Source organism: Silurus aristotelis (genome assembly GCF_946808225.1).
Source record: "Silurus aristotelis genome assembly, chromosome: 11".
NCBI classification, from domain to species: Eukaryota; Metazoa; Chordata; class Actinopteri; order Siluriformes; family Siluridae; genus Silurus; species Silurus aristotelis.
Genome location: NC_139584.1, coordinates 25623301 through 25636468, shown reverse-complemented (window position 1 = coordinate 25636468; position 13168 = coordinate 25623301). Strand labels below are relative to the sequence as shown.

The 13168-nt window shown below is 40.4% G+C and overlaps 2 protein-coding genes across 3 annotated transcripts; one reads left to right on the top strand and one right to left on the bottom strand.

Moving 5' to 3' along the window:
• The first annotated feature begins 801 nt into the window (after positions 1-801).
• Positions 802-12729, top strand: ddx51 (DEAD (Asp-Glu-Ala-Asp) box polypeptide 51). Of its 2 annotated transcripts, none has more exons than XM_083555271.1 (16): positions 802-1086; positions 3271-3635; positions 3719-3828; positions 3926-4076; positions 4163-4308; positions 9122-9193; positions 9291-9397; positions 10562-10670; positions 10738-10880; positions 10966-11128; positions 11206-11321; positions 11811-11927; positions 12007-12108; positions 12219-12282; positions 12384-12518; positions 12607-12729. In XM_083555271.1, the coding sequence occupies exons 1-16, from the start codon at positions 1064-1066 to the stop codon at positions 12631-12633; spliced, it is 1950 nt and encodes a 649-aa protein (XP_083411397.1). In that variant the 5' UTR covers positions 802-1063; the 3' UTR covers positions 12634-12729. The 2 variants fall into 2 exon arrangements, with proteins under 2 accessions (XP_083411397.1, XP_083411398.1); XM_083555272.1 differs by having other exon boundaries at positions 807-1086; positions 3725-3828.
• On the bottom strand, positions 4653-7717 carry LOC310732951 (uncharacterized protein). Its single transcript, XM_083553730.1, has 2 exons — positions 5240-7717; positions 4653-4705 (listed from the first exon to the last, which is right to left on the bottom strand). Exon 1 carries the CDS (start codon positions 7562-7564, stop codon positions 5867-5869), a length of 1698 nt encoding a protein of 565 aa, XP_083409856.1. The 5' UTR covers positions 7565-7717; the 3' UTR covers positions 4653-4705; positions 5240-5866.
• Positions 12730-13168: the final 439 nt, after the last annotated feature.

Sequence of the window (13168 nt, the reverse complement as noted above, 5' to 3'; positions counted from 1 at the left end):
ATCATTAAGGAGAAGTGCAAATAGCAATGCCAGTCAAAAGGTTGGACACACCGTCTTCTTTTTATTTATTCTTATTATTTTCAACATTGTACATTAATACTAAAGACATCCCAAATACTGTATGAAAGAACCATTGAAATTATCTAGTAAACAAACAAACAAGAAGTGTTAAGCAACCCAGGAAATGTTTTATATTCAAGATTGTCCATTTAGCTTGGCACACTCTTGGCATTCTCAAAATCAGATTCATGACGTAGTCAACTCGAATGTTTTTCCAACTATCTTGAAGGAGTTCCCAGAGGTGCTAAGTACTTGTTGGCTGCTTTTCCTTCAGTCTCAAACCATCACAATAAGGCCAGGTCATCTGATGCAGCACTCCAGCAGCCTTTAACAAATAGCTCCTATATTACCTAGAGGTGTGTTTGGGGTCATAATGCTTACTAATTACTCATTTTCACTAGGATGCCATATATGTTCTATATGCCATGTTTTGATAGTTAAATAACTTAATAATAAATAACATACAAAGATAGATATATCAATTGATTGATAGGATTGCTCTGATGGAAAAAAGGACCAGAACCTAATTTTCTTTGGTAAATAAAGAAAAAGAAAATGATGCGTAAGAGAACCAAATTTCTAATTTAAAAAACTTTCATCGTGCAATCAGATCTGAATAATCAACAACATTCAGACCCAACCGGATATTATTAAATTGTGCTTTTAAAAAGTTTAAAAAGTTAAAATGTTTGTAGGAGACTCTTATTGATTCACAGCGACGCGTCAGAGCAACGTCATCGGACCTCGTCCATCCGTCATCATCACGCGACTGCTGGCGCACTCACGTGGTCCCACGGCTCACTTGTGTTTACACTATGATTACTATTTTTATTTATTTTGTTTACATGTACTTTAAATGACTAAATTATAGATATGTAGTCGTGCACACTCGTTTTCCACCCAGTGCTCTCGTGCGGTTTCCTGTGCTGTCTTTACGTCTTCTATTGATTACGGAACAACATCTGTAAACCTCTGGATGTGTTGAAGGAGCTGACTGTGTGAAATGGCTCTCTTCATGATTAACCGGTATGGCATGATTAATATTGGGTCGTTTTCCATGGTAGGAATCTGACAGAATGATCAGCTGTGGACAGGGTTACTGTGAGGTATTCTGACACCTCATGAGTATAAAACAGAGTGGGTGATTCCACGTGATTTGCTTTAATTTTCCTATGTAATAAAGTTCATGTTTGTTTTATATATATTAGAAATGTGGACTTTATGGTAAATTTTTAAATGCCTAGTTACTTTTCATCCACCCTGTAGATTCTGCAGATCATATCGCAGTTTATATTTATTTCAGATTGCATTTTGGATATAACCAGCATAGTTTCTATTGCTTCAACATTATGTGCATACAGCAGGCTAATTCTGAGTAAATCAGGATCAGGTTTATTGGCCAAATGTGTTGACACACACAAGGAATTTGGTTCCAGCTGTTTGTTACTCTCAAAAGTACAGACATAAATAAAAACCTATACATGACAAAACAGACAAGACAAGACAAAAACAGACTATACAAGACAATACAGACAATGTGAGACAGTATAGACAGTGTGGGTAACAAATAGGGATACAGACCAGTAATGTACATAAAGTGTGGGAGTGCATGGTAGTGCAAATGACAGTATTGTGTGTCAGGTATGATTAGAGAGTTTACTATAAAACTTTGTACAGTATATAGCAGCAATAGTGTGTGCAACATATACAGATAATGTGATGACTGACAGTTCTGTGCAGTACTTATAGATATGAGCAGGGAATATAATTATGGTCAGTTGTTAGTGAGGGTGCTTGGGGAAAGAAACTGTTTCTGTGTCTGGCAGTTTTTGTGAACAAAGTTCTGTAGCGCCTGCCAGAAGGAAGGAGCTGAAAGATGTTGTGTCCAGGGTGTGAAGTGTCATTAATGATTTTTTTCTGCCCGGTTTCTGGTTCTTGTATGGTACAAGTCCTGGAGAGTGGGCAGGGGGGCACCAATGATTTTTTCTGCAGTTTTAACGGTTTTCTGCAGCCTGTTTCTCTCCTGTTTTGTTGCTGCTCCAAACCAGATGGTGATTGATGAGCACAGGACAGATTCAATGACTGCAGTATAGAACTGCATCAACAGCTCGTGTGGCAGACACAAAGATATAAAATGCTCAATGTAACACCATCCAATTAGTACCAAAGCTCACACTCTTACCTTGTCATGAACACCCTACACTGAAAACATATAAATCTTTTATATTGTATACTAGATATAAAGTGTCCTAATGCAAGTCATTGTCTCTTGACACACTGATCATCGCTTTTGTCAAATGGCTGATTAACAGTTCATTTGCACTGAGCTGGTCTCCACTTACTAGAGGGCAACCGATAGTGGATTTTACAGATAGCTAGGATGGATTGTAACCTATCAATCAACTGATACTGGATAAAAACAACATAACACTGCATGTAAAATAGTACTGAACCACTACTGAGTCATGATAATGTGATAAAATAAATAAATATGAATATAATAATTATAGTAATCAATATTGAGGAAAATCAAATTAAAATACATCAAATAAACAGCACATGCGGTCAGTGATTCGCCTCTAGAAGCCGCTCTCGTACTGTATAACACAACCCGGAAAAACTATCGGCGTGGATTTTTGCATATAGCCGCAATTAATTATCTGTGCCGATTATTCAGCAAAAATGGAGTGACTCGGTTGACCTCTAGTACTAACTGCCTATATATTATATAGCTATTTGCAGTTCTGCTTAGATGTTGACCGGATTTTATTGTACTTTGACAATTACAATGTCAATAAAGTTAAATCTAATAAATAAGTACTGAAACACTTAGAAAGTCACATTCTAGGGGACTTATTCTCATTCTAATTTTCAGTTACTAAATAACATGTTTCCTTATTGTTTATTACCCACCATATTAGCACAATGAGGATGTTTAGTTGTTTCTTTTTGAGTTTTGATAGAGATGGAAGCTAAAATTGTGTCGGTGTAAAGGTTTTATTGAAGGTTTAATTGATGGGATTTGTTGTACAATGTGCTTTCAAATCCTTTCAAATGTCCTCTCTAACACTCCTATATCATTCTGTCTCTCTTCCTTTCTCTATAATAAACATTTTGTAATGTAACAAAATGAGTCAGAAAATGTACAAAAGTGTGAGCCATTTATAAATACTATTGAGAAGCTCCACCTGCTCTTTTGTCATTTTTCAGCTATCTAGGAGAGGAGGAGGATGGACAATCCAACGGCGAGTTGAGGTCCAAAGCTTTGTTAAACAAGCTCCAGGAACGTGCCAAGGCCAGAGAACTGCAGAGTCTTGCATCTAAGAAGGCGTCCGATGTCCAGGATACACAGGCAAGCGAACAGAGAGGTGTTGTTGTGGGAAAGACTAAAAGAAAAGTTGAGCAGCAAGAAGAAGAGAAACCGAAGAAAAAGAAGAAGAAGGAGGAGGAAAGCATTATAGAGCGGGACGATGTTAATGATACCCCTGCGGAAGACACAGATTTGAGCACAAAAAAGAAAAAGAAGAAAAAGGACAAAAAGGGAAGCGGAACTCAAGAGGAGAAGCAACAAACAGGTAGCTGTGCGTGTGCACGCATAAATCGTTTAGGAATATGAATTAATTCCTAGAAACATGTATTTTTATTGTTCTTTTTAAAGCAATAGACGAGCCAGAAAACCAAAAAGCTGCAGACACTCAGCCCGAGCCACCAAACGCAAGCTCTAGCTTTCAAGTTCTGGGTGGATTTAAGAGTAAAGCAGCTCAAAAGGTGTCTATGCAAACATTATTATAACACAAAAAAATTTCAATCCCTTTTTCCCGTGCGGTCTATTGAATAAAATCCGTTGACTTTTTATGCCCTCTAGGTCCAGAGGGTGCTGCCTAAGTGGCTGGCTGAGCCGGACATGATCGAAAGAGACATTACGAGCCATTTGATTCCTCTTAGTGACGTGCCAGGAATTTGTCCCTTGCTCTCCAAAAAACTGCAGGCTAACGGGATCCAGAACTTTTTCCCAGGTTTGACACAGAGTTATTCATGTGTTAATGTTTTTGTATTTCCATGGTTTTTTTTATATATCAGGTTTCACTTTCGTCCTATACAGTACAAGCTGAGGTGATCCCTGCCATCCTGGAGAGTGTGAAATCAGGTCTTCTGATTGGTCAAGGAGGTTACAGGCCCAGAGACATCTGTGTGTCAGCACCTACAGGAAGTGGAAAGACGTTGGCGTTTGTTATACCTGTCGTACAGGTGCGACGATCTGTATTCAATAACAAAACATTTGGTCATCTTGTTTATTGAAGGATGTTTTCTCGATTCTCAGTTTGAATTCATTTATAAATATTTAATAAGCATTTTATTTCAAAGATACAAAATATACAGTATTTAGCACCTAATTAGGGGTGAATGAGTAATTTTGTGGCTCGATGATAAGGGTCTAGGACAATAGGGTGAACTGTTTGGAGTTCTAAGCCTTCAGCACAACGTAGGCGTCCTCCTACCCGTATAAGCTGACTGGCTTTGTCGAATTCTGGGGCTAAAGTGAGTAATCTACTTGTAGGGTATACGGACTTACCAGAGTTTAGTTGCCTCTGAAAAAATCTTGTTGAATGTTACGAAAAAGGAGATGCTCTGCTGTCACATAGTCCTTAGCTGTAGGTATACTAGGTTGATCCAAATCACTTTGACGGTGTTGAACTGTGGCTTCAACAAGGTCTTTCCAAGAATTGTACTCACTGGGATCTAAGGGCTTTGATGTTTGTGTGACACCGCAGAATATACTGGCTCTTCTTTACACTTTATCTTCAGGGGTTTTAAGGGATGGCAGGATTGGCCACTCTGATTCAGCTTGAAGTAAAAAGGGTGGACCTTGACTCCACCTGTTAGGTGTAACAAGCTCTAGTCTCTCAATCTCTTCATTATATGCAACTGCCCTTTCAGGATCCTTTGCCAACCGCCGCTCTATGCTTCTTAAGTTGGACATAACGGAGTCCTTAGTGGTACAGAGTTGCGGCATGTTAGCTTGCCTTAAAAGGGGGGTTGCATAACGATTCACTCCATCTACCATTACTCTAGTTGTTCTGGTTTGCAACAGAACTATTGCCACTTGATCCTGCTTTGATCGCGTGACTTATTTCTCATTTCTGTGTGGAATAGTATCACTTTGCCAGAGTCTCTCTACGTTTCGGGATAGTTCTTCCATTTGGGTAGTGATAGAGATATGTAAACATTGTTGATGCTGTATCTGTTGCTGCTGAAAGCGTGTTGGACCTTGTAGGGTCCAGCCTAATCTAGTTCTAATAGCTGCTGGACCTCCAGGTGGCCCTAGGCGTACAGGCTCAACGGGTGTTATAAGGTGAGGATAGTCTGCTCCTATCAAAAGGAGGGGTTGTACTTTATCTATGGGCTGTAAAGGAATGTCCTTTAGGTGTTGGTATCTCTGCTGGAGTGTTGCAATGGGATAAGAGTGTTCAGCTAAACCTGAGTGCTCAGAGGTAAAGGCATTCTGGATCCAGTAACTCTGTTGGGGCTGCGATATAGAACGTACTCTAAAGGAAACTGCCGCCCCATTGAGTTTCTCGATATCTTGTCGAATAGTTCTTAATGTTAAATCTTCCTTCTGTCCTTGTAACCCTAGTTTCTTAACTGCAGCCGGGAGTAACATAGTCCTTTCGGATTTGTCATCGAGTACTGCATAAGTGTTCAGGGCTCGATTGTTGTGTTGTAATACAACGGGAATCACTTTCAGCAGGACATGCTTAGAACCATCTGGCTTGTCTAGATACAGGGTTTTGTTCGTGGAACTCACTTAACAGGTACTCTCCCTTTGAGTTTGGCTATTAACCTCATGAAGGATTCGAAGGTGTTTCCCACTGCACAGATGACAGGGCTTCTTTAGGGTACAGTCTTTGGCTAGGTGTAATCGTCCACATTTCCAACAACGCTTGTTGTCTTTGATCCATTTGATCATCTGCTCTGTACTGAACGCCTGGAAAGTGGTACACTGGCTTAAATAATGTTCGGTACTTTGGCAGTATGGGCACAGAGGTCTGCTATGTTCAGATCCTTGTCCTGGCTCTGACTGATGCGAGGTTGTCGGCACTCGAGTAACTGTTTCTGGGGGTCGGTCAGCTCCATGCAGGCCAGAAGCGAGTTTATGCTTCGCCCCGGGGCCTGGTTTGGGCCGCACCATCTTACTTCTCTGATCTTTTCTCTGATTTGAGTTCTCAGAGTATTGCCACCGGGATTCAAGCTTGAGCCACTCTGCCAGATCTGGTAGAGTGTAAGTTTTCTGATGAGGCAGGTGACGTTTGAATGAAGCACGCAAATCCGGAGGTAACTTGGTAAATAAGCGTGCTACATGTAAGGCACACCGTAGCTCGCCATCTCCCTCTGAGCCTAATGAGTTTAGGAGACCCACAAGAGCTTGAATCCGGAGGGCGAACAGATTAAAACTGGCTATATCTCCAGGCTCTACATTAGGAGCCTCCATGACTTCTGCTATCTTAGTAAGGGCTAACTGAAAGGGTAGTCCATATGTATCGTTAAGCATATTCATAGTGTCTGTGTATGGCTGAGAGGAATTCAGGAATGAGTCTGCTATTAGGCAAGCCTCTGTAAACTTGAGGTGTCCAAGGAGAATCTGATACTTGAAAAGTTCAGTTGCATCGGGAGGGAGGATGTTGTCGAGGGCAAACTTTAGATGAGTGAACTCTCTAGGGTCTGGACTGGTGAAATCTGGAATTGTTGGATGCGGGCCCCTATAAAACATGTCCGGAGATGCGGCACTCTGAAGCCGCCCCATCGGAGGAGGATATTGTAGATTAGGTAGGTAGGCATTTGTATCTACTTCTGACTTTAAAGGACTCTTACTACGTGGCACTTGGGATCTGCGGGGGCTAGGTTGTGGAGTATAAGGCTCTGGCTCCACTGCCTCAAGTGGTGTATAGATAGTTCTGGGCAATGGGAATGGAGTCTCTATGACCCGATGTGGTTGGGAAACTAGCAGAGCTGTCTGCTGATTTACTGTTAAATTCTGCATATCCTTATAAAGGAGCTTAAATTGTCGGAGTTCCTCCAAAATGCCCGCCATATCTTGACGGAGTTGCCTAATCTTTTTCTCCATGTAATGAATCTCTGACTTATGCCTAACACGTGTGAGGGCAGCCTCGTCCTCTTGTAATGAAGGCTCCTCCTCTCCATCACTTCCGAAAGGCAGTGTGGTGAGCCATGGTCTATGTGGTTGTATGTTAATATCTGAATGCGGAGCGCTAGTAGCTCCCGTAATAGCATCAATGTCTTCAGCATAGGAACTTAAAGGAAGGGAATCACTATAATCGGGGGGTAGCACACTAGATTCATCTCTCATCGTGCTTGGCTGTGTTTCCTCTTCTTGTTTACGAGAACGCTGTGCATAGTATTTCACCTCATAGTCTTTAACGTGGGATGGTGGCTGAGTTCTGCGTCGTAGGCGCTGACACTCGCACTCGCACTGTTGCTCTGACATCCTACTTCTGTGGTAAACACACTTATCAGGCTCGAAGGACCAAATGTTAGGTCGTTTTTCCTATCTAGCTCGAAGGACCATATAAGGATTCTCACTATCTGGTATGCGCCGATCAGGGGATTGTACTCGCCCCAGCGCGTCAGTAAAAACACGATACAGTATTCAGAACACTCTACTTTACTGGGTATAGAATTGATTGTATATGAGTTGCTTTTTGCTGTCTTGTGCTAGCTGCTGTTCGGTGGGTTGCGTGATGCAGAATGCATGCCGCGGCTCCGTGTTCTGGCCTTTTATACTTTTGGTGGAGGACGGTGTACTATGATGTCACGGGTAGTTTGTCATTGCTTGGTAAACTATATATCTGCCTCTAGTGGTGAAGCATGGAAATACAACTAAATAGGAATCCTTTCTTACATAATTGGTTAGTTGTTAACAGCTATTTTTTAGGGGTTTTATTATGTCACCTCATAAAATTATGAAATAAATAAAGCTAGTTATATCTCCTCACTGCTGTTTGCTAAACATTAAAAGTTTAACATTAAAAAAAATGGTGTTCAATTCGTGTTTATTATGGAACAGTAGGAAAAATTATCTATACTACATGGACAGAACTATTTGGACACTTTCGCACACACTTGTATGGGACGTCTTGGATGTTGTAGATTTTAATTTCTTCTTCGTTAGAACCAAAACCTGTTCCAGCATGACAAAGCCCCTGTGCACAAAGCCAGCTTCCTTAAGATCTGCTTTACATGAGTTGGGAGGGAAAATCTAAACGCTATTGAACACCTTTAGGATGAATTGAAAGACTAGGCCTCATCACCTCACCTACATCAGTACCTGTCTTTACTAACACTCTTGTGTTTAAATCTCCACAAGCACACTCCAAAACCTGTTGAACATCTTCTCAGAAGAGTGGAGGGAATTATTACAGCGAATGGGCACTAAATGTGGAATAGAATGTTTATAAAAGTACTTATGAATCTTATCAGGTGTATACAAACTTTTGGCTGTACAGTGTATATCAGATTTTCCCATCAAATAACATAAAGGTATTAAAGGGGCGGTTTGTAATATTTTAAAGTGTCTTTCCTGGAGCTGAATTAAACAATTAAACTCAAAAATTGTTTGGGCAAAAGGATCATGTGCAGTATTGTCATCTAATCGCCCTAGCTATCCTTTTTCAGAGCTTTATTTGTATTTTTCTGGTTCAGAATTAGCAAAACAGAACTGCCCAGCACTGTTTTTTTCCCCCCATAAATAGTGTCATGCAAGGGATAGATTATTTCAGCAGAGGTGCTGGTGTTGTCCTGGAACAAGCAGAAGGCTTTGATGGGGATTTTAGTGCAATCGCAATTCATTTCTCAGTCAGTAGGTGGCTCTGGATTACAAACTACCGGTCTAAAAAGCTCTGTGTTTATACTCTTTGTAACAAATCATTAGGATTTTCATATTATTTTGTTGGTTTTTCCTTTGTTTAGCATGAAGCAGGGGTCAGTTAGCACTGTGCAGGCTGGACCATGTTAACATGCCACCTCGTTCATTTCTCTGTTACAGGCACTGATGACGCGAGTGGTGTGTGAAGTCCGTGCCCTGGTTGTGTTGCCCACCAAAGAGCTTGCACAGCAGGTTCAATTTATTACTTCACTACATGTTTTTTTTCACGACCCCTCTCTTACTCATTGTGCTCCATCTTCTCCGTTATGATTATGGTTTTCCTCGGCAGGTGTATAAAGTTTTCTGCACTTACGCTGAAGGAACAGGGCTGAAAGTCATAATTGCTGCCGGGAAGAAACCTTTTGCCGTAGAGCAGGCAACACTTGTAGAAACCAGGTAAATCCAGAAACCAAGTGTTTATCTTTCTTTGTGAATTTTAATATGTAAAAAAATTTTTGAAATAATTTTTTTAAAGCATTTTGCAAAAGCTTTTGAAAAATGTATTTTCATTATTAAAAATATTTCCATGTTTATATGAGTGGTTCCCTGGTGGTCTAGTGGTTAGGATGCAGCGCTCTCATGCGGCCCGGGTTTGATCCTCGTTCAGGGAACCAACCCCGGCCATTAGGGTTGCACAAGCCAGTGTACTCTTAGTGCCGGTCCCAAGCCCGGATAAATGGGGAGGGTTGCGTTAGGAAGAGCATCCAGCGTAAAAACGTGCCAAATAGAACATCCGGATCATGAATACGGATGGTCCACTGTGGCGACCCCTAATGGGAGAAGCCGAAAGAAAGTTTTATTTCCATGTTTATATGAGTTGATGTATCATACAATGGGCATGGCTGATCATCACTGCTTTAGCTGGGGGCGGAGCTTATTCCAGGGCTGGGGGGAAAAAAAATTCTGGAATGAAGATCTGATATTTTAGAGACAGAAAAATTCCATTTTATTCATTCACTGATTTTTCAACTCATTATATTTAGAGTTGTATATCTAAATGGTCTGTGTCCCTTTTGGTCATTCAATAAAAAAAGGACCATTATTTTTATATTCTTCTTATACTCCAGAACTAAGCAACAAAAAAACAAGTTTTTGCCGTTTTCCCGTTTCTTCGTGAATGAACAGATGTGACTTTGTTAAAAAAAAATATATTTTCATTAAATATTGTAGATAAATATAAATCCATGTAAAATAGCTCATACCTAATAATAAAAAAAATAAATTAGGTGCATATTAGGGAGCACAACAACTTCTATAGACTGTATAAGGTCCATCTAATTCTGATCTGAAACTGCTTTGACCTATTGATCCTGTATGTCATTAGTGGGGAAAAAAAATCAAGCCTTTTTCTGTTTTAGTTTTCTTTTGATTTTTTATTTCCATGCATCCACAAAGAAAAGGGGAAAATAATGGTGCTTTTTCCTTTTTCAAATTCTTTCAAACTTCACTGGTAAAGCAAAAGACATAGACATACTGTACGCAAGTTTAAGCTACAGCCACATTTTAACGCTTATAGCAGGCTTGTGTATTACAATGGAACAATGTTGTCTGTTTATCCAGGGGAGGTGTCTCTCGGAGTTTGGCTGACATCGTCGTGGCAACGCCAGGTCGTCTGGTGGATCACATCAACAAAAATGAAGGCTTTGGCCTGCAGCATCTTCGTTTTCTGGTGAGCATCTTCTCAAGGATGCTATTTAGATATTTAGTTTCATCTCATGAGTGTTTTTTTTTCTTAGATCATAGACGAGGCAGACCGAATGATTGACAGCATGCAGCAAGCGTGGCTCAATCAGGTGACCAAGGCAGTCTATAAAAATGGGCGTGGCTCGGGGGTGTCGCTCTTCAGCAGGGTGCAGCCTGGGCCGATTACAGTGGCGAGGTATGGATTCATATATTCAGTTTTCAGCGATAGGGTTATACCATGGGATATTAGTTTTACAGTCATCTGCATTTGTGCGTCTCAGTCTGTCTACACCGCAGATGCCGCTGCAGAAGCTGCTCTTCTCGGCCACTCTGACGCAAAACCCTGAGAAACTGCAGCAGCTGGGCCTCCACCAGCCTCGTCTCTTCAGCTCCACACACGGTTCTGCGAGCGAAGAGAAATTCAACTTTCCTCAGGGCCTGACTGTGAGCATCAGATAAACATCTGCGCTTCACAAACACATCAACACTCTGATGCTCACCTTCTGCTCTGTTTTCTGCAGGAGTACTACGTCTGCTGCACGTTGAGCAAGAAGCCGCTTCTCATTCTGCACTTCCTGCTGCGCCTGAAGTTCAGTCCTGTTCTGTGCTTCACAAACTCGAGAGAAGCAGCACACAGGTAGCGAAAGTGATGCTCACTTGTCTAGTTAATAGAATTTTGTCCCTCGAGATACAAAAAAAGGAAGAAAACGTCACCTAAAAATCTTCATCAATTAGCTTTGAGCTTTTTATTAATTATTTTGTCAAACTGATGCAGGGATTTATTCATTCATGCTTAAAGTGGAACTATAACAAAGGAGAAATCTCTCTTTTTTTATTTTGTCAATCTGTCTCCTTTTGTCTCCATCTTTCTGCACCTCCCTGTTTCCCCTTCTGTCTTCCTTTCCATCTATCTGCCTCTTTTTGTTTTGTTTTCTTCTTTGTCTGTCCTTCTGTCTCCTTCTTTCCACATCTCCCTGTCTATCTTTCTCTTTCTATATCTGTTCACCTTTCTCACGATGCCTCTCTTGTTTTGCCTTTCTCCCTCTCCCTGCCCCTCTATCTGCTATTCTCCCCCTCTTTTTTTGTCCTTCTTTGTATCTATGTTTTCTATCTCTCTTTCACGCAGGCTATTCTTACTGGTGAAGCTGTACGGTGGTGTGGAAGTGGCAGAATTCTCCTCCCGACTGAGTCCCAGCGAGAGACAGAAGACCCTCAAGAATTTTGAACAAGGGAAAATTCAGCTGTATGTTTTCCATCCAATAAGAAATCCTCCAGCTTATTGGCACGTGCGAAGCAACTCATCAGCATCGTCTCTTCCGCAGGTTGATCAGCACCGACGCCGCAGCCAGAGGAATCGACATTAATGGAGTTAAATGCGTCATTAATTACGATGCTCCTCAGTACACCAGGACGTACATCCACAGGTTCGCCTATTGCCTCGTCATCTCAGATATTCGCTTTAAATCCGTTTCAACTGGCAACAAGCAGAGCAGAAGTCTTTTGATTGTGTTTAATTGATGTGGCTGTGTTTCAGGGTGGGAAGAACAGCGAGAGCTGGGAAAGCTGGTGTGGCTTTCACTTTTGTCCTTGGAGTTCAGGTGTTAATTATACTATATATTCGGTTTGTTGGTTTCTTTTTTGTTATAAAAGGTAAGAAAGTAATTACAAAAGGCCTTTGTGTGTGCATGTGTGTGTGTAGGAGGATAAATTTGTAAAGATGGTCCAGGACTCCGGCAGTCCAAGTCTACAGAAGCAGACCATTAAACCGGAAAGTCTCAGAGGCATGGAGAGCCGCTACGAAGACGTTTTAAACGAGCTGGGCAGAGTTATAAAGGTAAATGTTTTTTTTTTTTCTTTCGTTAATTTAATAATCAATAATTGATTAATTACTTATTATCAATTCTTTTTTTTCTTTCTTAAAGGAGGAAAATGCCAAGAAGCGTTTCTGAGTAGACGGATGCAAGAGTAAATATTTGTCTCTCTTGTGATGTCCTTGTTCCTGCTGTGTTTGACTTTTTCAATACAAAATTGTGTTGATTTCTTTATTATGTGTATTGTGTCATTATTTTCACTCTGTTCAAATTTGTGTCTTACTCTATAATTTTATTTCAGATAAAATAAATACAACATTCTTTCAATTATTTAAATTATATCCTGAGATTTATGAAGAAAGTCAAAGCAAGTTTATTCAGATTTAAGGTGACATTTTTGGTGGCCTGAGTTATCAAGGTAAAAAAGAAATATTACTGATGTTATGATATTATGCCAGATACAAACTTGGAAATATTGTTATGGCATTGTATCTTATAAAACTTATTAACAGATTATTTACTTATTACTTCTCTATTTGCATTTCTTTTTTTACTTCAAGGAGGAAAATGTAGAGAAGCATTTATAATGAGACGGTTGCAAGAGTAAATATTTATCTCTCTCTTTGTGCCCTTTGTTCCTGTACAGAGTTTCATTTTTGATAATGTTGATTAC

Excerpts from the sequence above, each read along its gene's own strand:
- ddx51 (XM_083555271.1), top strand. The coding sequence starts at position 1,064 with ATGGCTCTCTTCATGATTAACCG. Across the intron at positions 9,194-9,290 it reads CCAAAGAGCTTGCACAGCAG|GTGTATAAAGTTTTCTGCAC; the intron begins GTTCAATTTATT and ends TTTCCTCGGCAG. Across the intron at positions 12,519-12,606 it reads AGCTGGGCAGAGTTATAAAG|GAGGAAAATGCCAAGAAGCG; the intron begins GTAAATGTTTTT and ends TCTTTCTTAAAG.
- LOC310732951 (XM_083553730.1), bottom strand. The coding sequence starts at position 7,564 with ATGTCAGAGCAACAGTGCGAGTGCGAGTGTCAGCGCCTACGACGCAGA.